Source organism: Cetorhinus maximus, chromosome 9, assembly GCF_964194155.1.
Source record: "Cetorhinus maximus chromosome 9, sCetMax3.hap1.1, whole genome shotgun sequence".
NCBI classification, from domain to species: domain Eukaryota; kingdom Metazoa; phylum Chordata; class Chondrichthyes; order Lamniformes; family Cetorhinidae; genus Cetorhinus; species Cetorhinus maximus.
In genome coordinates, this window is record NC_135887.1 from 21,094,572 (window position 1) to 21,121,434 (window position 26,863).

General features: G+C 42.1%; 1 protein-coding gene across 1 annotated transcript in view; it reads left to right on the top strand.

Annotated features, from left to right (window-relative positions):
- The window catches only part of brip1 (BRCA1 interacting helicase 1), a 320,064-nt gene that overhangs the window by 56,888 nt on the left and 236,313 nt on the right, over window positions 1–26,863 (top strand). Inside the window, exons 8-13 of the mRNA XM_078548234.1 lie at window positions 8,494–8,715; window positions 8,837–9,036; window positions 10,165–10,297; window positions 16,287–16,441; window positions 17,758–17,923; window positions 19,289–19,426. Of these exons, the coding sequence (XP_078404360.1) occupies window positions 8,494–8,715; window positions 8,837–9,036; window positions 10,165–10,297; window positions 16,287–16,441; window positions 17,758–17,923; window positions 19,289–19,426 (1,014 nt within the window). The remainder of the gene's footprint in view (window positions 1–8,493; window positions 8,716–8,836; window positions 9,037–10,164; window positions 10,298–16,286; window positions 16,442–17,757; window positions 17,924–19,288; window positions 19,427–26,863) is intronic.

Consider the following 26,863-nt stretch of genomic DNA (forward strand, 5'->3'; position numbering starts at 1 on the left):
AGCCTTGGTAAATTCCTGCAGTGCACCTTGTAGATGGTACACACTGCTGCTAATGTGCGTTGGTAGCAGAGGGAATGAATGTTCGTGGATGTGGTGCCAATTGAGTGGGCTGCTTTGACCTTGATGGTGTCAACCTTCTTGAGTGTTGTGGGAGCTGCACTCACCCAGGCAAATGGGGAGTATTCCATCACACTCCTGACTTGTGCCTTGCAGCTGGTGGACAGGTTTAGGGGAGTCAGGAGGTGAGTTACTCATCGCAGGCTTCCTAATCTCTGACCTGCTCTTGTAGCCACAGTATCTATATGGCTAGTACAGTTCATTTTCTGCTCTGTGGTAACCCCCAGGATGTTTTTAGTGAGGGATTCCATGATGGTAATGCCATTGAACGTCAAAGGGCGATGTTTAGATTCTCTTGTTGGAGGTGATCATTGCCTGGCACGTGTGTGGTGTGAATCTTATTTGCCACGTCCACCCAAGCCTGGATATCGGCCAGAATTTGCTGCATTTGGACATGGACTGGTTCAGTATCTGAGGAATTGTGAATGGTGCTGAACGTTGTGCAATCATCAGCGAATATCCCCACTTCTGACTTTATGATGGAAGGAAGATCATTGATGAAGCAGCTGAAGATGGTTGGGCCGAGGGCGCTATCCTGAAGAACTCCAGCAGTGATGTCCTGCAGCTGAGATGACTCACCTCCAATAACCACAACCATTTCCCTTTGTGCTGGGTATGACTCCAACCAGTGGAAGGTTTTCCCCCCGATTCTCATTGACTCCAGTTTTGCTAGGGCTCCTTGATGCCACACTCAGTGAAATGCAGCCTTGATGTTAAGGGCCGTCACTTTCACCTCACCACGGGAGTTCAGCTCTTTTATCCATGTTTGAACCAAGGCTGTAACGAGGTCAGGAGCTGAGTGGTCCTGGCGGAACCCAAACTGGGTGTCACTGAGCAGGTTTATGGTAAGTAAATGCCGTTTGATAGCACTGTTGATGGCCCCTTCCATTACTTTACTGATGATGGAGAGTAGACTGATGGGGTGGCATTGAATTTGTCCTGCTTTTTCTGTACAGGATATACTTGGGCAATTTTCCAGATAGCCGGGTTGATGCCAGTGTTGTAGCTGTACTGGAACAGCTTGGCTAGTTGGAAAGTTCTGGAGCACAAGTCTTCAGATCTATTGCCAGAATATTGTCAGGGCCCATAGCCTTTGCAGTATCCAGTGTCTTCAGCCGTTTCTTGATATCACGTGGAGTGAATAGAATTGGCTGAAGACTGCCATGCTAGGGACCTCCATAGGAGGCCGAGATGGATCACTCACTGGGCACTTCTGGCTGAGGATTGCAGAAAATGCTTCAGCCTTATCTTTTGCACTGATGTGCTGGGCTCCTCTATCATTGAGGAGCCTCTTCCTCTAGTGAGTTGTTTAATTGTCCACCACCACTCACGACTGGATGTGGCAAGACTGCAGAGCTTAGATTTTTTCCGTTGGTTGTGGGATCGCTTAGCCCTGTCTATTACTTGCTGCTTATGCTGTTTGGCATGCAAGTATTCCTGTGTTATAACTTCACCAGGTTGACACCTCATTTTTAGGTATGCCTGGTGCTGCTCCTGACATGCCTTTCTGCACTCTGCATTGAACCAGGATTGATCCCTTGGCTTGATGGTAATGGTAGAGTGGGGGATACGTTGGGCCATGAGGTCACAGATTGTGTTCAAGTACAATTCTGCTGCTGCTGATGGTCCATAGCGCCTCATGGATGCCCAGTCGAGTTGCTAGATCTGTTCAAAATCTATCCCATTTAGCACAGTGGTAGTGCCACACAACACGATGGAGGGTTTCCTCAATGTGAAGGCAGGACTTCACCTCCACAATGACTGTGCAGTGGACAGCCCCTGTCATGGACAGATGCACCTGCATCAGGTAAGTTGATGAGGTTGAAGCCAAGTATGTTTTTCCCTCTTGTTGGCTCCCTCACCAATGGACTTCGAAGTCCCCCTTTGAAGTACATTCTGCGCCCTATCACCTTCCATGAGGAACACTGATTCATCAGCTGAGGGAGGGTGGTACATGGTAATCAGCAGGAGGTTTCCTTGCTCATGTTTGACCTGATGCCCTGAGATTTCATGGGGTGCGGATTTGATGTTGAGGACTCCAGGGCAACTCCCTCGCGATTATACCACTGTGCTGCCACCTCTGCTGGGTCTGTCCTGCTAGTGGGATGGTGAAGGTCTTGTCTGGGGCATTATCTGTAAGATATGATTCTATGAGGATGACTATGTCAGGCTCTCCCAATTTTGGCACTAGCCCCCAGATGTTAGTAAGACCTTTGGGTCGGCAGGTCATTGTTGTTTTCAGTGCCTAGGTTGATGTCGGGTGGTCCATCTGGTTTCATTCCTTTTTGGAGACTTTGTAGCAGTTTGGCTTGCTGCGCTGTTGGCATTGCTGTAAGGAATCGCATGTAAGGACAGCAGATATTCTCCCCTTCCCTTCTGTTTTGACGACAATGGTTTCATGGTCATCATTAGACTTTTAATTCCAGATTTCAAATTCCACCCTCTGCCATGGCGGGATTCGAACCTCGGTCTCTGGACCATTATCCTGGGCCTCTGGATTACTAATCCAGCGACAATACCACTCCTCCCCATGCTATTTTCCTCCTTTTGTGTAATGGGCTCTTTGGAATTCCTGTGAAAACCATTTATACCTTTGTAAACCAGCTTATATTTCACCTCTCTTCTATTTTTCCTTAGTTCTGTTGAAGGGTCATACAGACTTGAAACATTAACTGTATTCCTCTCTGCAGATGCTGTCAGACCTGCTGAGTTTTTCCAGGTATTTTTATTTTGGTTTTTGATTTGGATTTCCAGCATCAGCAGTTTTTTGCTTTTACCATTTATACCTTTGTTGAATGGAGAGTGGTATCCTGAAAATAGGATTGATTTTTCTACATGTCACTAGAGGGCGGTACACTCCAAATTTGTCTATTGTAACCTCACTGTACCTGCTTGAGCCCAGATTGATTGATACTGTCACTGGATCAAAAATTAAAAATGCTGTATTTCCTATACTATTATCCTCTTCCTTGATGAGCACAAATGTCTATTTATTATCTTCTTTCACACCCTTAAAAATAATGAGGAGAAGCATTTGAGAAATACAGATTTATTTAAATAAATGGCATTTTCTAATAACGTAACATACTGCAGTATAAATGAGATGCAGATTGTGCAAGTTACAACCTAATTAAATGTTTGTTCAAAACTTGGACTACAGCGGAATTCCAAGAGATTCTAAACTGATTCTAAATTTAGGTGTTAATTCTTGATCTGGCTAGAGTAAATACGAATAGACAAAGGATTGCGTTATTTCTTAAAGCTTTTGAAGTTATTTTACAACCAGATTATTCTAAATTTATTTTAAAAAATTGTACTTTGAAACCCTTCATGCAAATTTTTCATTGACATAGCGGTATAAACCTGGCCTCTGAGATGAAAGAGAACAAGGCCCATTCTAGGAGTTGAGCATGTAATCTAGACTAGCAATCCAGTGCAGAACTGAAAAAGCGTAATTTATTGTGCTAGATGCTGTCTTTCGGTTGACATGTTAAACCATGGCCTTGCCTGCCTGCTTAGGTGGATGAAAAGATTATTGCTTTGTTATAGTGTACGTTTGGTGACTTTAGTGTCATATATATGCAGAAGCTGCACTGCAACCTGAGAATGAAGCTAGCTATCTGAATGGTACATCAGTTTCTACCTCTGTGTGCTCTGTTACTTGCAGCTCTGTTTTCATCGATTAAAACCACAATTAAGTGAAAATAATATTAACAATATTAATAAAAGTTTTTCTTATTCATTTATGGGATGTGGGCATCGCTGGGTAGGCCAGCATTTATTGCCGATCCCTAATTGCCCTTGAGAAGGTGGTGGTGTGTTGCCTTCTTGAACCACTGCAGTCTATGTGGTGTAGGTACACTCACAGTACTGTTAGGGAGGGAGTTCCAGGATTTTGGCCCAGTGTTAGTGAAGGGACGGTGATCTATTTCCAAGCGAGGATGGTGTGTGCATTGGAGGGGAACTTACAAGATGGTGTTCCCATGCATCTGCCACTCTTGCCCTTCTAGGTGATAGAAATACGGGTTTTGGAGATGCTGTCGAAGGAGTAAGTACTTAATGGCAATCTATTTTCTCTTTTAAAAACAAAATGAAGAAGACTGCAAAGGTAATGCTATTCCTGCCAGTACACATGTTAAAACTATTAAAAGTTCTATATAAATAAGGACGCATAGTTATATAATCGTGAAAGATTGCAGAGTAACTCCAAAACTGCCGAGTTGTCCATACTAAATAAGGTGTCCAGTACAGACCAATCTGATTCTAAAATCAAAACAGAAACTTGCCATCACGTCTAGCCTCCTTCACCTTTAGCCTTCATGATGAACTCCAATAACCTATCAGTTTTTCTTATTCATTCTTGGGGTGTGGGCTTCGCTGGCTGGGCCAGCATTTATTGCCCATCCCTAATTGCCCTTGAGAAGGTGAGCTGCCTTCTTGAACTTTTGCAGTCCATGTGGTGTAGGTACACCCACAGTGCTGTTAAGAAGGGGTTTCTATGATTTTGACCCAGCGACAGTGGGGGAATGGCAAAATATTTCCAAGCCCAGGATGGAGAGTGACTTGGAGGGGAACTTACAGGTGGTGATGTTCCCATCTATCTGCTGCCCTTATCCTTCTAGATGGTAGTGGTCGTGGGTTTGGAAGGTGCTGTTGAAGGAGCCTTGGTGAATTCCTGCAGTGCACCTTGTAGATGGTACACACTGCTGCTACTGTGCGTCGGTGGTAGAGGGAATTAATGTTTGTGGATGTGGGGCCAATCAAGTGGGCTGCTTTGTCCTAGATGGTGTCAAGTTTCTTGAGTGTTGTGTGAGCTGCACTCATCCAGGCAAGTGGGGAGCATTCCATCCCACTCTGGACTTGTGCCTTGTAGATGGTGGACAGGCTTTGGGAGTCAGGAGATGAGTTACCTGTCATACGATTCCTAGCCTCTGACCTGTTCTTGTAGCCATAGTATTTATATGGCTAGTCCCAGTTCAGTTTCTGGTCAAAGTAACCCCCAGGATGTTGATAGTAGGGGATTCAATGATGGTAATGCCTTGAACATTAAGAGGTGATTGTTGGATTCTCTCTTGTTGAAAATGGTCATTGCCTGACACTTATGTGGTTGCGAATGTTACTTGCCATTTGTCAGCCCAAGCCTGGATATTGTCCAGGTCTTGCTGCATTTGGACATGAACTTCTTCAGTATCTGAGGAGTCATGAATGGTGCTGAACATCATGCAATCATCAGCGAACATCTCCACTTCTGACCTTATGATGGAATGAATGTCATTGATGAAGCAGCTGAAGATGGTTGGGTCGAGGACACTACCCTGAGGGACTCCTGCGGTGATGTCCTGGAGCTGAGATGACTGACCTCCAACAGCCATATCCATCTTCCTTCGTGCTAGGTATGACTCCAACCAGTGGAGAGTTTTCCCCCCTGATTCCCATTGACTCCAGTTTTGCTAGGACTCCTTGATGCCACGCCCTGTCAAATGCAGCCTTGATGTCAAGGGCAGTCACTCTCACCCCACCTCAGGAGTTAAGCTCTTTTATCCATGTTTGAACCAGGGCTGTAATGAGGTCAGGAGCTGAGTGACCCTAGCAGAATCCAAACTGGGCATCAGTGAGCAGGTTATTGCTAAGCAAGTGCCGCTTGATAGCACTGTTCATGACCCCTTCCATTACTTGACTGATGTTGGAGAGTAGACTGATGGGGTGGTAATTGGCTGGGTTAGATTTGTCCTGCTTTTTGTGTAAGGACATACCTGGGCAATTTACCACATAGCTGAGTAGATGCCAGTGTTGTAGCTGCACTGGTACAGCTTGGCTAGGGGCGCAGCAAGTTCTGGAGCACAAGTCTTCAGTACTATTGCCTGAATATTGTCAGGGACCAAGCCTTTGCAGTATCCAATGCCTTCAGCTGTTGCTTGATATCATGTGGAGCGAATTGAATTGGCTGAAGTCTGGCATCTGTGATGCTGGAGACCTCCAGAGGAGACCGGGATGGACCGTCCACTGGGCACTTTTGGCTGAAGATTGTAGTAAATGCTTCAGCCTTATCTTTTGCACTGATGTGCTGGGCTCCTCCATCATTGAGGATGGGGATATTTGTGGGGCCTCCTCCTCCTACAGTGAGTTATTTAATTGTCCACCACCATTCACAACTGGATGTGGCAGGACTGCAGAGCTTAGATCAGATCCGTTGGTTGTGGGACCGCTTAGCTCTGTCTATCACTTGCTGCTTATGCTGTTTGGCACGCAAGTAGTCCTGTGTTATAGCTTCACCAGGTTGGCACCTCATTTTAAGGCCTGCCTGGTGTTGCTCCTGGCATGCTCTCCCGCATTCTTCATTGAACCAGGGTTAACCCCCTGGTTTGATGGTAATGCTAGAGTGGGGGATATGCCAGGTCATGAGGTTACAGATTGTGGTTGTATACAACTCTGCTGCTGATGGCCCACAGCGCCTCATGGATGCCCAGTCTTGAGTTGCTAGAACTGTTCGAAATTTACCCTGTTTAGTATGGTGGTAATGCCACACAGCACGATGGAGGGTATCCTCCATGTGAAGGTGGGACTTCGTCTCCACAATGACTGTGCGGTGGTCACTCCTACCGATACTGTCATGGACAGATGCATCTGTGGCAGGCAGGTTGGTGAGGATGAGATCAAGTATGTTTTGCCCTCTTTCCCCACCTGCTGCAGACCCAGCCTAGCAGCTATGTCATTTAGGACTCGGCCAGCTCGCTCAGTAGTGGTGCTACCGAGCCACTCTTGGTGATGGACATTGAAGTCCCCCACCCAGAGTACATTCTGCACCCTTGCCACTCTGTGCTTCCTCCAAGTGATGTTCAACATGGAGGAGCACTGATTCATCAGCTGAGGGAGGGCGGTACGTGGTAGGAGGTTTCCTTGCCCATGTTTGAGCTGATGCCATGAGACTTCATTGGGTCCGGAGTCGACGTTGAGGACTCCCAGCGCAACTCCCCCCCGACTGTATACTGTGCTTCCCCTCTGCAGGGATGGTGATGGTGGTGTCTGGGATATTGTCTATAAGGTATGATTCCGTGAGGACGACTATGTCAGGCTGCTGCTTGACTAGTCTGTAAGACAGCTCTCCCAATTTTGGCACTAGTCCCCAGATGTTCGTGAGGAGGACTTTGCAGGGTTGACAGAGCTGAGATTGCCATTGTCGTTTCCGGTGCCTAGGTCGATGTCAGGTAGTCCGCCCGATTTTCATTCTTTTTTTGTGACTTTGTAACAGTTTGTTACAGCTGAGGGGCTGAGTGGCTTGCTAGGCCATTTCCGAGGGCATTTAAGAATAGTAGGCCAGGCCAGGACGACAGATTTCCTTCCCTAAAGGATATTAGTGAACCAGATGGGTTTTTACAATAATTGACAATGGTTTCATTTTTTTAATTCCAGATTTTTATCGAGAGCTTTACTCTGGGTCTCTGGATTACTAGTCCAGCGACAATACCACTCTCCATTGCCTCCCCTCAAAAAGAAATCAAATCGGAAAGTAAATGTGAAACCGCTCCTGTGCCAGTGCTGTGTGTATTGCCTTTAATGATTTTACGCACATGTTGGCATTCCCACCACTTGCTTTCCTCTTGTTTAATTTCAACCCATCAGCTTCCCACTCGTTTACTACCAAAGGGAAGCTCTTTCGAGTTATCAACAGTCACAGATTGCAACTCTTTCGAGTATAATCACAGTTCTTGGTTTCCGGGAGTGGGACATGAACCCACAACCCTCTGATTCAAAGGCGAGGGTGCTATGAACTGAGCCACAGCTGACACCTCCTACTACCAAAGGGACCTGCACTGATTAATTCCGGTTCTAGATTGCCTTCCAGCTGCGCGTCATGTGCTTTGTCACTATCTCGGACCTATTTATTTTTGTTATGGGACCAGCAGTAATTTCCCTGTGTCTTTTTGAGCTTCACAGTAGGGGAAGAAGTTTTAAGTACTTATGGAAAGTCAGTCAGTGTCAGGCAGATTAGCTGAGTTTGCCACTGCTATAAACAGTAAACAGGAAAGTAGCAGGGTTGGTGCTCTGTGAATTAGCCTATCTGTCTGTCCCAACTGAATGGAGGCTTGCACAGCTTTTTACAATTCCAATCCCTGTTCAAGGCACCATGAACAAAACCTGCCAGTGAGAAGAGCTCAAATAGTTTTTAAAGAATCGTTTTAGCTGATGTCCTTTTAAGAGGCTTGTCCTTACATGGATCGATTGCTCATTTTCCATTTTACAATTTCTAATTATAAATATTAGATGACTTGTTGATGAGGAAATCAGTATTAGTTGCATCTTTTTATTCTACATGGTTTAGGATGATCCTTTCTTTCATCTATGCATTTACGATTTGTGCCTATTTTCCTATTACAGGGAAGATCGTGCCGTTTTTATCAGGGTATCCATAGAATGAATGAACAGAACACTTTACAGTGGGTTCATGGTATGCATTTGGCTTGGGACATTGAAGAGTTGGTGAGCCTTGGAAAGAAGCTTCGTTCATGTGCATACTTTGTAGCACGTGAGTTGATGCAAGAGGCAGACATTATATTTTGCCCGTACAATTATCTAATGGACCCACAGATAAGGGAGAGTGTAAGTGTTTTATAAAATATTTATCTCACAATTTTATGTTTCTCATGGACCAGGCTAGTAATCTGCATGCTGTACTAGAACATTGCTATTGCTTTACATTTGTTTTTTGTTTTTGAGATAGATGAAGATTAACTTGAAGGACCAAATTGTTATCTTTGATGAAGCGCATAATATCGAAGACTGCGCACGGGAATCATCTAGCTTTAGTGTCATGGAAAGCCAGCTATTGTTTGCTCGAGAAGAACTGGATAGCATGGTGAACCAAAACATCAGAAGAAGTGATCACGAGGCATTGCGTACAGTCTGCTATAGTTTTACCAAGTATGCACTGGTTGGCTTGTGTTGAGTTTATTTAAATATATTTATTAGTCATGATAATTTTAGTTAACTGCTAACGCTTGATAAAATTGCATCGAGAAAGTAACAATTGATGATCCTTCAGTATAGACATCCCACCACATTTCAGCTACCTGGAGCATTAGAACTGTTGGTGACACCTCTTTTTTAAGCAAAAATTGAATAAAACTGCTCCAAGAAACTCCATAGTGTGTATACATTGCTTAAATGAGCATATGTGGCAATGATTGCAAGGCTCTGTAGTCTCATCTGTTGGATCAGATGATTGTGAATTAATCACTCTTCACTGTCCCAGTTTATAACATAGGGCCATCTGGTGAGATTATTGCTCAAGTATCCTTGTCTATTCAGTTTTAAGACATTTATTTTGAAATATTGTAGATGGCAGATAGAGCTATATTTATCTTTACCTTTCCCTCCAAAAAGAAAACCAGACTGCCTGCTGTGGATTACAAATTAGGCTCTGTTCACAGTTAGTGTGTTCAGAAAGCAAATAGACAAATATTTGTTTTTCATCAGGGTATGTGTACTATTTAATTTGCATTTCCCCCAAAATATCTGGCACAATTTGCTTTTTCTCAGATCTGTGTAAAATTGGGAGGCTGTGCTGAGAGGTATATTGGTTTTCCTGAAGAAGTGGTTGCATTCTGATGTTCTTAGTTACAAGTATACCATAGAAGAAATATTAAACCTAACTCATCAATTTTACTTTTGACGTGTTTTGTTTCCAGTAATTTATTTGAAATCCAAATTTACTTTTTCATTTCCTCTCTGACTCCTTCTAATTCTTCCACTTTCCCTCATTTATTCATCCCTTTCCTCCTTCATTCCCTGGTTATCTAAAATTTTGTTTTATGGTTATTTTGGGTACTTGGGAAGAAATAGAGTTTTGCTTGACACTGCTTTGCTTAATTATGCTTCTATTTCTTGGATCATTTGCTTCTGATTCTGACATGACACTTTGGTCAGCTGATCTTATTTTCCCCACTTAGAATGAAAATCCTTTGGATTTGAGATTTATAAAACTTCCACTTAGGGTTTGCCTCACGACAAGCTATTAATGGCTGATTTGTGTAAATTTCTTGTTTGTAGCTGGCTAAAGGAGAGTTCTGGCAATCTGGTGGAGAAGGAATATGAAACTTCCTGCAGGGTCTGGAATGGAAAGGAAATGCTAAACGTTTTTCATAACTGGGGATTAACCAGTGCTACGTTTACCATTTTACAGGTAAATTGGTTGTTTAATAAGAGTAGTGAGGCTTTGATAAGGTATGGAGCCTTCGATACCGTATGTAACCTTCTGTATTTTCAGGCTTTGCACTTTGTAGTCCTTAACTTGTTTCCCCTACCACAATCGGACTAAATTCTAGCTGAGACTTCAATGTAAACAGCTTCAAAGAATTAGAAGTTCAAGTATTGCTGCTGTAAACTAGTTTTTTAGACCACTAACATTGGTAGTGATTCCTGTGTTGGTGCTCTAAGGCGATAGTAAGAACTTCCAGGAAATGACTGGTAGTTCCCCACAATGAGGTCCTGCATAGACAGTATGAGGAGCTAGGCACCAAATTAAGAGGCAGCACCTCAAAAGAGGCTCAGAAGTGGGTCCTGGTTTGTGGGGCACTGGACCACTCCTGGGAAAAGCGGGGCCTGTGCCGTTGAGATGGTCAACACTTGAACCATGCTGGGACTAATGTTCTAGCAAGCCGCATAACTAGGGAAGTGGTGAGGGCTTTAAACTAAATAGTGGGGACAAGGGATCAAATTTGGAAAGATGTGGTAAACCAAAGAGTAGAGACAAGGCAAAAAAGAAAGGTACCAATGTGGGATATGATAAGCAGAACGTGACAGGAAGGGACAGAGAGTACAAATCTGAGTAAATCAGATAAGGCCAGACATTACAAAAATAACAAAAAGGACAAAATTAAGGGCTGTGTATCTAAATGCTCATAGCATTCGAAACAAACCAGATGAACTGATAGAGCAAATAGAAATAAATAAGTACGATCTGATAGCCATTACAGAAACATGGCTGCAGGATGACATATGATCTGAATATTGAAGGGAATGTTACATTTCAGACGGACAGTAAGCTAGGAAAGTTGGAGGGGTGGCTCTGTAAATTAATGATGGCTTTAGTGCATTAGAGGAGGATGACCTAAGTTCAGAATCCAAAATGTAGAAGCAGTTTGGGTTGAGATGAGAAACAATAAAGACAAAAAGTTAGTTCTGGGAGTGGTGTACATTCCCCCTAATTGTAGCTACACAGTAAGACAGAGTATAAAGGAAGAGATAATGGGAGCTTGTCAGAAAGGTACAGCGATAATCGTGGGAGATTTTAATCTACAGATAGATTGTAAAAATCACATGGGCAAAAGGTAGCCTGAGGAGTTCATAGAATGTTTCCAGGATAGTTTCTTGGAACAGCATGTTCTGGAGCCAACCAGAGAGCAGGCTATACTAGACCTGGGACTGTGCAACAAATGGGATTAATTGATAACCTCAAAGTGAAGGCACGCCTAGGTGGCAACAATCATAATGTGATTGAATTTTACATTCTGTTTGAGGGAGAAAAGAGTGGGTGCAGGACTAGTAGTTTAAACTTAAATAAAGGCAATTATGGGGACATGAAAGCATAGCTAGCTAGAATGAACTGCAAATAAAATTAAGGGATAGGTCCATAGAGGTGCAATGGCAGATTTCTAAAGGGATATTTCAGAATACACAGAATAGATGATTACACAGAATAGATTCCAATGAGAAAGAACACTCCCACCATCCGTGGTTAACTAAAAAAGTTAAAGACAGTATCACACTTAAAGAAAAAACATATGATTGAGCAAAGATGAGTGGCAGGTCAGAAGATTTGACAGACTATGTAAAACAGCAAAAAATAACAAAAAGATTAATAGGGAGGGAAAAATTAGAGTACGAGAGAAAGCTAGCTGGAAATAGATGGATAGTAAGAGTTTCTATAGATATTCGAATAAGAAAAGGTTAATAGAGTGAGTGTGGGGACAAAAGAAAATTAGTCTGTGGAATTAATAATGGAAAGTAAGGAGAGGGCAAATTAATTGAGCAGGTATTTTTCATCGGTTTACACTATAGAGGATACAAGTAACATCCCAGATATAGCTGTAAATCAGGAAATGGAAGGGAGGGAGGAACTCAGGAAAACTACAATCACCGGAGAAGTGGTATTGAGCAAATTGTTTGAGCTGTGGGCTGACAAATCCCCAGGTCCTGATGGACTGCACCCTAGGGCCTTGAAAGAAGTGGCTGGTGAAATAGTTGATGCATTGGTTTTAATTTTCCAATATTCTCTAGATTTGGGGAAAGTTCCATTAGATTGGAAAATAGTAAATATAACTCCTTTATTCAAAAAGGAAGGGAGGCAGAAAGCAGGAAACTACAGGCCAGTTAACTTAGCATCTGTCCTAGGGAAAATGTTGGATGCTATTATTAAAGCTGTTATAGCAGAGCACTTAGAAAAGTTTTAAGGCAATCAGGCAGAGCCAACATAGTTTTGTGAAAGGGAAATCATGTTTAACCAATTATAGGAGTTCTTTGAAGAAGTCACATGTGGTGTGGATAAAGGGAAATGGTGGATGTACTGTACTTAGATTTCCATAAGGATAAAGTGCCATATCAAAGGTTATTGCAGAAAATAAAAGCTCATGGTGTAGGGGGTAATATATTAGCATGGATAGAAGGTTGGCTAGCTAACAGGCAACAGAGAGTAGCCATAAATTGGTCTTTTTCTGGTTGGCAGGATGTAACGAGTAGTGTGCCACAGGGAGCAGTGCTGGGGCCTCAACTTTTTACAATTTATATAAATGACTCAGATGAAAGGACAGATGGGGTGGTTGCTAAATTTGCCGATGACACAGAGATAGGCAGGAAAGTAAGTTGTGAAAAGGATGTAAGGAGGTTACAAAGTGACATAGGTAGGTTAAGTGAGTGGGCAAAGACCTAGCAAATGGAGTATGATGTGGGAAAATGTGAAATTGTCCATATTTCAGCAGGAAGAATAAAAAGTAAGCATATTATTTAAATGGTGAGAGATTGCAGAGCTCTGAGATTCAGAGGGATCTTGGTGTCCTATTGCTTGAATCACAAAAGGCGAGTATTCAGGTACAGAGAGTAATTAGGAAAGCTAATAGAATGTTATCGTTTATTGCGAGGGGAATTGAATACAAAAGTAAGGAGGTTATGCTTCAGTTGTACAGGGCACTGGTGGGACTATATCCAGAGTACTATGTACAGTATTGGTCTCCTTATTTAAGGAAGGATGTAAATGCATTAGAAGCAGTTCAGAGAAGGTATACTAGACTAATACCAGGAATGGGCGGGTCGTTTTATGAGGAAAGGTTGGACAGGTTAGGCATGTATCCGCTGGAGTTTAGAAGAGTAGGAGGTGACTTGATCAAAACCTTTAAGATCTTGTGGGGTCTTGACAGGGTGGATGTGGAGAGGATGTTTTCTCTTGTGGGTGAATCTAGAACTGGGGGTTATTGTTCAAAAATAAGGGGTTGCTCATTTAAGACAGAGATGGGGAGAATTTTTTTTCTGACAGAGGGTTGTGAATCTTTTGAACTCTCTTTTTCAAAAGGCAGTGGAAGCAGGGTGTTTGAATATTTTTAAAGCAGAACTAGATAGATTCTTGATTAACAAGAGGGTGAGAGATTATCGGGGGTAGGCTGGAGGTTACAATCAGATCAGCCATGATTTTATTGAACTGCGGAGCAGGCTTGAAGGGCTGAGTGGTCTACTCCCGTTCCTAGTTCGTATGTATGTTCATATGAGGAAAGGAGAACTGCGGTGATATTGTTATATGGTGACTGTAATTTGTAGCTGGCAAGATATCTGCCACGTAGCTATGAGCTGTTACCTCCCTACCAGACCTTCGTGCATTGCATTTATTTTCCATTTTTAACTGGTTGATTGCCTGTCACTTTAGACACATGAGTCAAGACCAAATATGGTCCCCAAATATAATAGTGGGGCTAGAGGCTGGTGGGGGGGTGGTTGAACCTAGCCTGGAGATTTAATTCAGTCTCTGCAGAGTATTTCTTAAATAGTAAAAGATTAGAAAGTGTAGATGCACAAAGGGACCTGGATGTCCTTGTCAATAAGTCACTGAAAGTGAACATGCAGGTGCAGAAAGCAATTAGGAAGGCTAATGGTATGTTATCCTTCATCGCAAGAGGATTTGAGCATAGGAGTAGTGAAGCCTTGCTTCAATTGTATAGAACCTTGGTTAGACCGCACCTGGAGTACTGTGTTATATGATGTTGTATGTGCCTGCATGCCATTGTGATGCAAAGGTGTTCGGCAGAGCAAGGGTTAACGTGTGACTGGAGAATAGCACTGCCCATTGTATAATGTATAGAGTCACATGGTATTAGACTGAGAGAACATTCTAGAAGCAGTTGGTAGCAGCATCATGCATGCCGTTAACTGGTGATTTGTACATAGTTAAAGATTAACAATAAATGGTTTATGTTTAAGCATACAAGTCTCAAGGTCTTATCATTGAGACATCAAACAAACCCATTATCCAACGCTGTGTGCAGTTTTGGTCCCCTTACATTAGGAAGTATATTATTTCCATGAAAGGGGTGCAATGAAGGTTCACCAGACTTGTTCCTGGGATGGCGGGACTGTCCAATGAAGAAAGATTGCCGAAACTAGGCCTGTATTCTCTAGAGTTTCTAAGAATGAGAGGTGGCGTCATTGAAACCTATAAAATACTTAAAGGAATAGACAGGGTAGATGCAGGTAAGATGTTTCCCCTGGTTAGGGAGTCTAGAACCTGGGGACACAGTTTAAAAATAAGGAGGAAGCCATTTAGTCTGAGATGAGGAGAAACTTTTTTACTCAAAGGGTTGTGAATCTTTGGAATTCTCTACCCCAGCGGGCTGTGGAAGCTCAGTCGTTGACCACGTTTAGAACAGAGATTGACAGATTTCTAAATACCATGACAGAAAGGGATATGGGGATAGTGTGGGGAAAAAGGCATTGAAGTGGATGATCAGCCATGATCGTATTGAATGGCAGAGCAGGCTTGACGGCCTGAATGGCCGACTGCTCCTATGCTCCTATTTTAAGACCATATATTCTGTCCTTATTCCTATACTTACATTATAAATTGTTTACATTAAAATAGAAATTGCCTATGTATACCTGTCACATTGTAATTACACCGTCTTCTCTCCCACTGGAGGTGCTGCAGTGCCACAACTGGTAGGGCGGTATCATTATAGAACAGCGTTTACATTGACTGTTCCTGTTGTAAATATGGAAGTAAAATAGTTAACAAAAAGTGCATGTAAGATATTTAAACTTGGCTTCAAACCACATTAGGTTTATAGTCTTCATGACATTTAGACCTGAGAGGGTATTGGCACTCCTGTCATCTGGAATCAGGCCAAAAACTGACTCTAGCGTTCAAACTGTTACCTATGTTTGAACAGCACTGCAGAGGTCGGAATATACTCAATTATGACTGTTATTTGCTGAGACCTGGGCGCAGGTGGCCTATCCAGTCCTCTTTCAGTTAAGGATAATGTATGAACACCAAGAAGGGAGAAGAGGAGAAGCAAAGTACAGTTTAAAAAATATATGAATAGTGTATTTTTAAATTTCTAAAACTTGATCGTTTTTCTGAATGGCAAGTTAAAGTCTCTGCAGAATGATTAATATTAATAAATTGCTCCCCTACTCATACAATTAAAATAATAGTCAGCATTCCAGGTTTATTTCTGAGATAGATAACCTCAACCCATTGATTCAAAGATCTTTATTTTTGCTGAAAAAAGAGACATTTTGTCAAAGCCTTTTGTCTTGCGCTCATCAGGACAATTTGCAAAAATACCAAATGTAAAAGGAACAACAATTTATCTGTACTACTGAATGACTATCTTTATTTTTATTGGCCGACAGTTGTCAGTTTCTTCTTTATATTTAGGAGTGCAACTTATGGAAGGAGAATTCTACATTTGCAGCCAGCTGCAATCATTTAAAGCAAATGATTTTACAATGCTATACAGTCTACTTCTACAGCTGTTTACATTCGGAAGTGCAGCACTTAATGTAGGCGATTAATGGGCAAAAGCCATAACTTATTCAGTAGTTGCTTTAATCTGTGCTACTTCAAGCTGTGTTTAGTATTATAGTTTTCCTTAAATTGTATATATGAATGAGCTTTTGATGTGCAGAAACACCTGGATGCTGTGCTAGAGAAAGAAGAGAAGGTACTTGTGCTGAATGGACAGCAGGAGTCCGTAACAGTCCCAACCGTAAGTGCTTCAACACAGATGGTGCTGAAAGGACTTTTCATGGTGCTTGATTTTCTCTTCAGGGACAGCAGCAGGTGAGTGCTGGAATCTTGATGGGATCTGTTCAAATTTTGAAAGTTGTGGTTTTAAAAAAAACCTACAATTAAAATGGCGTGTGGTATAATATAATTATTTGGAGATATATCTCTATCAACATTTTATGCTTTGTTTAAGAAGCTAGCTATAAATTTCAGGCTACTTGCAATTTGAGCACAATCTGATTGTAAAATATGATTTCTAACCATGGTGAAATTTCCATTAAATATGCTTTAATCATCTGACAGTTTTGTAGGGCTATGCCTTTGAATGAAATGGCACCTCATTGCAGTTCACAAAAGTCAGACACCTTGTCTTATATAAATCAATCACAGAAGAGAAAAAGGATTCCAATTCAATTTGTTACGTTATTGTAATTGTCTTCATTCCCACTGCTTGGAGTACCATACTTGTAAAAAGTTTGGGGGAATCTCGTTTCTGTATCATGCCATTCCTTTCTATTATGGCTGATAATGATGCTTCCACTCTACTTGTGACACTATTTGTGGGTAAATTAAAAGCCAAGAGAAAAGCCAAAAATTCATATCCTAAAACTGTAAAGAAAATAATTTCCTCACTTGGCATTAATGGTGCACTTAGAGGGCATCATCATAATGTACTACTTAATTGTCTGCAATTGACAATAATAATGGAGTGCATTTTATGGAAGCCTGAAATGGAAAGCCAAAACATCAGACCCAGTTTTAAAAGAATCTTTCCTGGAATGTGGGTACCGCTGGCTAGGCTAACATTTATTGTCCATTCCTAATTGCCCTTGGGAAGGTGATGGTGAGCCGCCTTCTTGGATCGCTGCAGTCCGTGTGGGGTAGGTAACCCACAGTGTTGGTAAGGAGGGAGTTCCAGGATTTTGACCCAGCAATAGTGACGGAGCAGTGATATTGTCTCAAGTCAGGATGATGTGTGGCTTAGAGGGGAACTTGCAGGTCGTGGTGTTCCATGCATCTGCTGCCCTTGCCCTTCTAGGTGATAAGAGGTCACGGGTTTGGAAGGTGTGTCGAAGGAGCCTTGGTGAGCTGCTGCAGATGGAACGCACTGCTGCCACTGTGTGTCGGTGATGGAGGGAGTGAATGTTTAAAGTGGTTGATGGGGTGCGATCAAGTGGGCACTTGTATGGCATGATTGTTCCTTGCAAACCAGCTTCTAGCTTTGCAGACTTCTTCATTCTCGCTAAGGGAAGACTGTGTGCTGTTGGAATAACGTTTAATTCATGAATAACCAATTTTTTTTTGAAGGGAATGGTTGCAGTGATAAAACGTCAGTATCATAGTTGTGATATGATTAATTGTTCTCATAGATTTGCAGATGACTATAGGGTGGCAGTGCAGCAGACTTACACATGGACCAACCAGCCTGATATTCCCGATGAAAATGGTTTCTTTGCGCGCCCTCGAAACAGGAAAAGTTCACGCAAAAAGGCAGCTGTACTGACCTTGAGCTTTTGGTGTTTAAATCCAGCAGTGGTGAGTACAGTATTGTATTCAAATTGTACTCCGTTTGCTTTTTGCTTAGTTGCATTGTCGGAAATGGTTCTATGGGCAATTGCAAAAAATTTAAAATGCTGAATTTTTAAGGTACATACTGTGAAACCAATGTTTTGTGATTTGCCATAAAACCTTTTTTGTTTGTAAGGATTTTAATTTCATTGATTTTTATGAATTTACCTCGATCCTCTTGTTCTGCCTTCCTTTTTATCTTGTTCAGCCTTCCCATGCTCTGCCCTTGAATGCACATGCTCTCGCCACAGAATCCCCTTGACCGTGCGTACCCTCGCTCCCCTCACCCGCACACATGTCTCCCTCCTCTCTCTCTCACTCACACTCCCTCTCTCTCTCTCGCTCTCTTGCTCACCGGTGCAAGCCCTCACAATCTCTCCCCTCTCACTCCCCTAGCCCTTGTCAGCAATGCCTCCTCTCATAAGAATTGTGCACACGTGCTCTCTCCTCGCTCTCTTTGCCTCCATGCACCCTCTCTCCATGTTCCACATTCCACGCTCCACACGTTTCCCCCCTCTCGTTCTGCTCACCAGTGTGCACTCTGTCACCTCTCACTCCCCTTGCGTGTGCGCGCTCCTGTTCCTGTTCCCACTCCCCTCACCTGCGTGCCCCGCTCCCCTTGCCCGCCTGCCTCCGCTCCCCTCGCCCGCCCACTCCCGCTGCTGCTCCCCACTCGCCTGCCCACCCCTGCTTCCCTCGCCTGCCCGCTCCCGTCCCGATGCCACTCCCCCTTCACCCGCGTGCTCCCGCTACCGCTCCCCCCTCACCTGCTTACTCCCCCTGCCGCTCGCCTGCGCACTCCAGCTGCCGCTCCCCCTTCGCTTGCATGCTCCCGCTGCCGCTCCCCCGTCGCCCGTGTGTTCAACTACCTCTCCGCCCTCGCCCGAATCTTCTGCTTCCCGCTCGCTTGTGCGCTCACCCTACTGCTCTCTCTTCGTCCATGACCGCCCCTCCCAATCCTGCGCCCAACACTCCTCCCCCATCACCTGCATCTGGCCCTCCCACTTACCCCTCGCCCGTGCCAGCCTCCCCTCCTCCCGCTCCCGCCTGTCCCACGCCCACCTCCCCCTCCTCCCACTCCCCCATCGTTCGCGTGCCTGCTTTCTGCTCTTGCTCTTTTTCCATCTCCGCTGCTACCAGAATGAGAACCATTGTGCTTCTCACTACCCACTTGACAGTCAGATTACGATTAGAAACTTTCTGATTGGTGGATTCAACCTAATGTCACACTGTGCTAACCTATTATGTTAAACCATCTAACAAGAACCTGTGCAGTTGAATTTATTTATCGAAGTTGAAATTAAAATATTTGTTGTTTTCATATTCTTACAGGCTTTTTCGGATCTTAATTGCGTGAGGACAATTGTCCTAACGTCTGGTACATTGTCCCCAATGGAGTCATTCTCTTCGGAGCTGGGTGTTAAGTTCAGTATCCAGCTGGAGGCTAATCATGTTATTGACAACTCACAGGTAATGAACTGCATTGTTTATTTCCCAACTACAGGTTCAGTGACCACGTTACTTGCAGCAACCTTGAAGTTATCACTGTTCTTCTATTGAGTTGCAAGTATTTGTGGTGATAGCACATCCAGCCTATATTAAACTCTTTACTTGGTATAGCTTTGTAGGGAAATATCTTTGCCACCAAGCACTGACAGCTAATTGGCCACTTATAATTAAAGTGGCGGTTTAATATTTTTGTTTTCAGACTTTTTCCCTACTGTTTTTGTTCCAGTACATTAACCTCTTGAATTATTCAAACAAATAAGTTGCTAGTAGTAGATGTAATCCATTTATTGTACAGTACTTCGGGATGCCTGAGGATGTGAGATTTAAATGTAAATTCTATAATTTCTTTGTTGCTGTCCTTTTCTCAGGTAACGTTTACTAAACTTCAAATGTTCATCTAATATTCCATTTATACTGAAGTTCTAAATTCACACTGATTGTGAATTTGCAGTCACACTAATTGACCAAGCACACTGATCTGTCCCTCTTTCTTTCTGGTGGTGAAGTGGAGATTCTAATGAGACTAATGAAAGCCTTGTGCAAATCTCCTGTAGATTTGAACTAAAATTGAATAGTCAGCGAATGCATTGTACTTGGAATATTATACTTTGTGATGGATAATTTGTGGTAGTGGCTGGAATTAGGGGTTGTAGGGGAAGGAGAGCGGTGGTGAGCAGTGATCTTCTCCGTAAACTCTGTTCAGTTTTCGTTACCCATGAAGTGTTAGATAAATACAAACAGTGTTCCAGAGAAGCAATCCTGACTAACTGACACACAGCTACCCAAACTGCACTAATATATTCCATTATTTTTTGCATATAAGGGACTGTTTTAAAAATAGTTATTCCTAAAATTTTATATTTTCATATTACCCTAAGACTGGTTTATAATAATGTATGTAGAGATCTAGAGACTATTCTCCCTGTTCCTTTGGTACTTGATTAAATATAAATTGCTAACTTCATCTGCTTGGAATCTAATTGACTAGTTACAGAGGAGAATAGATGGGTGAAAGAGTTAAACGACTAGAAACGAAGCATGGATATAGTCCACATACACAGCCCATTAAATCAGTTCAAAGTTCTACATTATGTAGATGCACCACAGGAATGTTTGAGACTTAATTAGTTTTATGTTTTCAACTTGAGATTATACCATCTGGTGAGGCCTGCTAATAGCATTCTTTATTTTGGTTAACTTGAAATAATGAACAGCACAAATTTTATACAGAACAGAACATGTGTGTACTTAACTCTTATTTAAACCTTATTAATAAATACTGCCTTAGATCAAAGCAAACCAGGGGTGAAAATTGCATTTGTCTGCAAAATGTTAGTGTAGAAAGTTGACTGGAGACCACCAAGGTGATGAATACAGGAGCAGATAGCGTGGCCAGGAATAAAAGAGTGATATACGCTCTTAAAATTTACATTTAAAATGTTCTGTTTTCATTACATTGCAAAATCGTGTGTAAAAAGCAAGGGCATTTTCCAAGTCCATCGTTAGTGCATCTAAAAGTATTCAATGGGAGGAACCTTTTTACAATATTCCTGGATACTTGCGTTGATTAAAAGATGAGGTTGGCAACATTATGCCGATGCTCCAATAGCAGCCTATAGCAAAAAAGCAAACTACTATGGATGCTGGAAATCTGAAATAAAAACAGAAAATGCTGGAAAATGCTTCAGCAGGTCTGGCAGCATCAGTGGAGAGAGAAACAGAGTTAACGTTTCAAATCCAAATGACTCTCCTTCAGAGCAGCCTATTGTTGTTTAGGCAGGCTGGTCCACCCTGGACACCCTGGTCCACTTCTCCATCACCCATAACTCCTCATCCCCTTCCCAGGGGAATCGCAAAGATGCAACACCTGCCCCTTTACCTCCTCCCTCCTCACTGTCCAAGGCCCAAAACACTCCTTTCAGATGAATCCGCGCTTCACTTGCACCTCCTTCAGTTTGGTCTTCTGTACTCGTTGCTCCCAATGCGATCTGCTCTACATTGGGGAGACTAAATGCAGACTGGGTGACCTTGCAGAACACCTTTGCTCAGTCAGCAAGCGTGGTCCAGACCTTCCTGTCGCTTGCCATTTCAGCTCATCATCTCGCTCTCATGCCCATATGTCTGTCCTTGGCCTGCTGCAATGTTCCAGTGAAGCCAATGTAAACTGGAGGAACGGCACCTCATCTTCTGATTAGGCACTTTACAGCCTTCCGGACTTAACATTGAGTTCAACAACTTCAGACCATGAACCCTCTCCTCCATCTTGACCCCTTTTTTAATCCAGTTTTTACTTTTTAAAATTTTATTCTTTTATTTATTTCTTCATTTTTTTATCCTTTTTCCCCCAACCCAACTCCCCCACAAGGCGATCTGTCACTTGTTTCTATATTGTACTTTCACAGAGCATTGACCATTGTTCTGCTATTAACACCTTCTGTACTCTTACCTTTATACCACTATCAGCACCTTCTTTATTCTTTACCAGCACCATTAACATTCCCTTTGCCTTGTGCCTATGACACCTTTGTCAATCTCCCCTCAGCTATCACTTATCCCTGACCTACATTGCTTCACCCCCTCCTAAACAGTATAAAACCCATCACATCACATTTCTATTTCTCTTTAGCTCTGAAGAAGAGTCATAGGGACTCGAAATGTTAACCCTGTTTCTCTCTCCACAGATGCTGCCGGACCTGCTAAGTTTTACCAGCATTTTCTGTTTTTATTTCAGATTTCCAGCATCCACAGTATTTTGCTTTTATCTGAGGCTTGCCTAAAGTTCTGTTTGCAACTTTTTTACCTCTAAAATTACATGGCGAGGGTGAACAGAGCTTGCAGTGAGTGTTGACCCCAGTAATTGCACCTGCAGGATAGGTTTCCACATATACACTCTGATTTATTACTTCACTTTTCAGTGAGAGAAGAACATAGCGGTGCAGTCCACTCATGGCCTATCACCACATGGACGGATAAAAAAAAACACTGTGATAATACATGTGAGAGTATAATAATTTTCATAATATTTTTCTGGCTTATTGTAAAGCGGATTTATGGCGATTGTATTTTTCTGACTGTGTGTGTGATTTAATTACATTTAGTAGCCAAGCAGACTGCAAGTTGAAGTTATCAAAAGAAGTAAGGTGTAGAAGTGTATTTAATATGCTAATGAGTAAACATGGTTGGGGTTTTAGCATGTAAAGTGTAAAGAGCATTTGCATTTTTAGATGGATGAAGGGGGATTTGAATTTCAAAGAGGTTAATGAGAATAGTAGCAACATGATAGGATTTATATTGAGAAAGGTAAAAGTTCCAAAGACATTTGGAAACAATAGAGTTTACACATTAAAAAGGGAGAAACATATATAAAGGAGAATGTGGCTATGTGGCAGTGGAAGGCATTGTAGATCTAACAGAAGAGTGCGAAGCCTCCAGTATTTGTGCATTAAGCTTGCTGTCCACAGAAACCGAAGCTGGAGAAAGCCACTTTGAATTCCACTGTCCAGGGCATTATGTTAATTTGTTGGATCTATTTAAAATCTAAAATATCCATTTTTGGACCATTGCCTTAAAGGGGGTGTAACTAGGAGCCAGATTAATTTAGGGATTTTGGAGTTGTTATAGGAGTAATTTGTAGACCTATGTATGTGCTTGAAATCTTTTCTTTTGTTAATAAATATTTTAATTTTAGTTTTTGAAGAAACAATTTCTAAAGTCTTGACAGACTTATTACTGCTGAATTCAGGGCACGCATCTCGAATTAAATACAAATTGCAAAATCGCTGTGATAGGGCGATCAAGTTTCCCTTGTGGATTTGATCCTCCTGGCACACCATCTGCCACGTCATAACAACACATGAAAGAAATGAATATATAAAGATTTGAGTCAATTTGTTGAACTAATATTCATCAGTGTCTGATATTTTTAAAAAATCACTTCTATGAAGTTTCTGGTTGGTCTTAGAGATATAAGTATAAATTAGTGCCTTCACAGCCAATATTGCATTGAGCTTGCTCTAGAGATGATCTAGCATAGGAATTTCAGTTGCTCTCAGTGGGTTGGTCTGAGCTCCTCATCCTCAAACATCAATAAATAAAATTTGATTTAAAAAGCAAAATTTGCAGTTTTAGTGACTTCAATATCTTCATTTTTAAAATCAGGCTCTCGTAGTGTACAAGGTTTGATGACTGCATGCTAAGGTTTTGTTTTGATTATCCCGGGTGCATTTGTAGGGGTGATAATAGTAAATCTGGTTTAGTAATTTGCTGATGAACTACTAGATTATGGTTTACTCCACTTGGAAAGTTAGCCTTGCAATGCTTATTAGTCTGGGGTTCTATTTGGAGACACTTGCACCAAAGCAGGAAAAATAGAAGGGCAAATTATGCTCATTGAAGCATTCAAGATTATGAAGGGCTTGACAGGATAGATACTGAGAAGTTATTTACCGTTATTTACAAGGGGGCACAGTTCCAGGATACATTAGAAATGTATTAGGAATACTTCATTCTGTTGTGCTTTAAAGCTAACGTTCAGTGTTAGAGATCATGTTGCAGCATATTTCTGCTTTTTCCCATTTTGTTAGTGTTATGCCACGATCATTTTTTCCCCTTTTTCCTTCAAACCTGGTCTCGTGTTTCCCAGCTGTAATCTTAATCCAAAATGGTGACCAAAGCTTCATTATCTTTTACAGTTGGAGCTTCAAAGCTAAATAAAAATCACACTTTGTTACAGCTCTAGTTTAAATGTCAGCAGTTGGGAAATTACCTGTACATCTGTAAATTGTCAGTCAACATCAGTGCTAGAGCACCACTTTATGAGTTAACAGTGGTTATTAGCAACACAGTTAGCCTCATAATGTCTTAAGTTTTCCTCCATTGGATCTGTGCAATATAATACAGAAGCTTATGTTACGCTTCTGTAGTTGAAAAATACATTGGCTGGTAGATACCTTAACTATTTCACTGCTGAAGGTCAGTAACAATTTTAATAAAATTTCAGTATCTATCAAGAACTTCTGTTGCTTATAGTTTCCTACAAGCATACCTTCATAATGTTTTTAATATGGTGCAGGATGCCATATGCATGCAGCATGACTTAATATTTAAGAATATTTTTTGTACAAGGCAAATTGATCCACTTCTTGTGCCATGGTACCTGATTTATATAAAAAAAACTTCAAATTGAAAAACCTAGAAGATAATGTGCTAAAGATTGACAAGCAGCAACAGTATCTATCAGCAATAGTTCTTCAGCCGCCCCTCATAATTTTCACAGCTCCTTTGCTAAAGACCCTGATGCATGCTTCGTGAGTGCTAGCAAACTCTGCTACGTTGTCTAAGTGGTAATTTTTCATGTTGAACCTGAGATGAAGAGAAGCTTCTTCACTCAAACGGTTGTGAGCTTCTGGAATTCTCTATCCCAAGAGCTGTGGATGCTCAGTCGTTAAGTATATTTAAGTAATCCATAGATTTATAGATACTAAGGGAGCTAAGGTCAGTGTGGATAGTGTGGGAAGGTTTATTGAGGTAGAAAATAATTGTGATCTTATTGAATGATGGAGCAGGCTCTGAGGACCGAATGGCTTACTCCTCTTATCTCTTATGTTCTTGCATTCCAACATTGAGACTTTGGAAGACATCGCAGCTAAGACTGATATTGTCATGGCCTGAGACCTGATATGCATTTCCCAGTGGGACTCTGTGTAACAACCAGAAGGAGGAATTCTTAATAACTTCTGCCCCACCCCTCTGTAGCCTAGGGTCACCAAAATCAATTATTACATTTCAACTGATAACATAACTCAGCTAGGAGGAGATGGTGGCGCAGTGATAATGTTGCTGGACTGGTACTCCAGAGGACCAGACTAATGCTGTGGGCACATTGGCTCAAATCCCACCATGGTGGAATTTTAATTTAATTAATTAAAAAAAATCTGGAATTGAAAGTTAGTCACAGTAATGGTGACCATGAAACTATCGTCGATTGTTGTAAAAACCCATCCGCTTCTCTAATGTCCTTTAGGGAGGGAAATCTGGCCTGACTTACATGTGGTCCTAGACCCTCAACAATGTGGTTTACTCTTAACTGTCCCTTGAAATGGCCTAGCAAGCTACTCAGTTCAAAGGCAGCTAGGGAGATAAAGGGGGAAAAAATATGCCCAACATTGGCCTAATCCTGATGGCCACTTTTGTGTGTGGCTGCGTCAAGCTGTGCGTAGACCCTCTGTACGCAAACACCAAGTGTCACCTATGTGCAGAGGTTCTACCTGTCCCTGGTGTTATGAAGGATGGGTCTGGGCACGCTGCTGCGGAACGCTCCAAGCAGTTGGACTGTGCCATACCACCTGTCCTTCGTGGAAAAAGTTACGCAGAGAAACACCTTTGACCACAAGTCCATCAGGCAGTGGTCGGCACGCAACATCCCAGAGGCCCTGCAGGAAAAGGAGATGGTGGATCCTGTCAGATGATTCCCCGAGCAGACTGTCAAAGTCATTTGTCAGTCTACAGGACTTGTCATCTACAGGAGATTTATGGGAGAGGTATCTCTAGAGATGTACACATGACCACAGTGCACCCCAGGAGTTGCATTTAGCTCTGAAGCTTTTGGTAGATTAATGTACTGTAGACCCTCCAGCATATGTGACCAAAGCTTTGTAAGAAATAACATGTTCTACTTCAAAATGAGGATCTAAGATAGGGAATTGTATAATCTTTAGTAAACACAAAATGCACCTAAAACTCTGTAGAAAATTTGTAAAAAGCTATTTCCTTGAAGATGGTCTATGAGTAAATTCTGTCTTCACTTTAAATCAGTATTGTGGCTATCTTTTGGTCAGATTAAAATAGAAAAAATGTTTTCTCAGTTTAACTGGACTTATTTATTGGTGGTTAATCCATTAATGTACAATTGTCAGAAGATACTGGTAATACTCTGTTAATAAACATACTCCATCATTAGCCAATCTCAAGACATTTAAAATATTTATGATGGAATTTTAATTTAATTAATTTTGAAAAATCTGGAATTGAAAGTTAGTCACAGTAATGGTGACAATGAAACTATCGTCGATTGTTGTAAAAACCCATCCGCATCTCTAATGTCCTTTAGGGAGGGAAATCTGCCATCCTTACCTGGCCTGACTTACATGTGGCCCCAGACCCTCAAAGTCATTTGGCAGAATGCCTCATCGCCAGAACTTTCCAACAAGCACCAAGATGTAGCTTGACTCATCCCCCTCAACACGTTGTCCTCCAGGTGGCTGTGGTGGGGAAGAGACTGTTGTCCACTTCCTTGTGGAATGTGCCTTTGCAAAGAATTCCTGGAGAGAAAAGCAGTGGTTTTTGTCGAGGTTCATCCCAAGCAGTTCTGTGACACAGGACTCTGTGCCCTACGGGCTG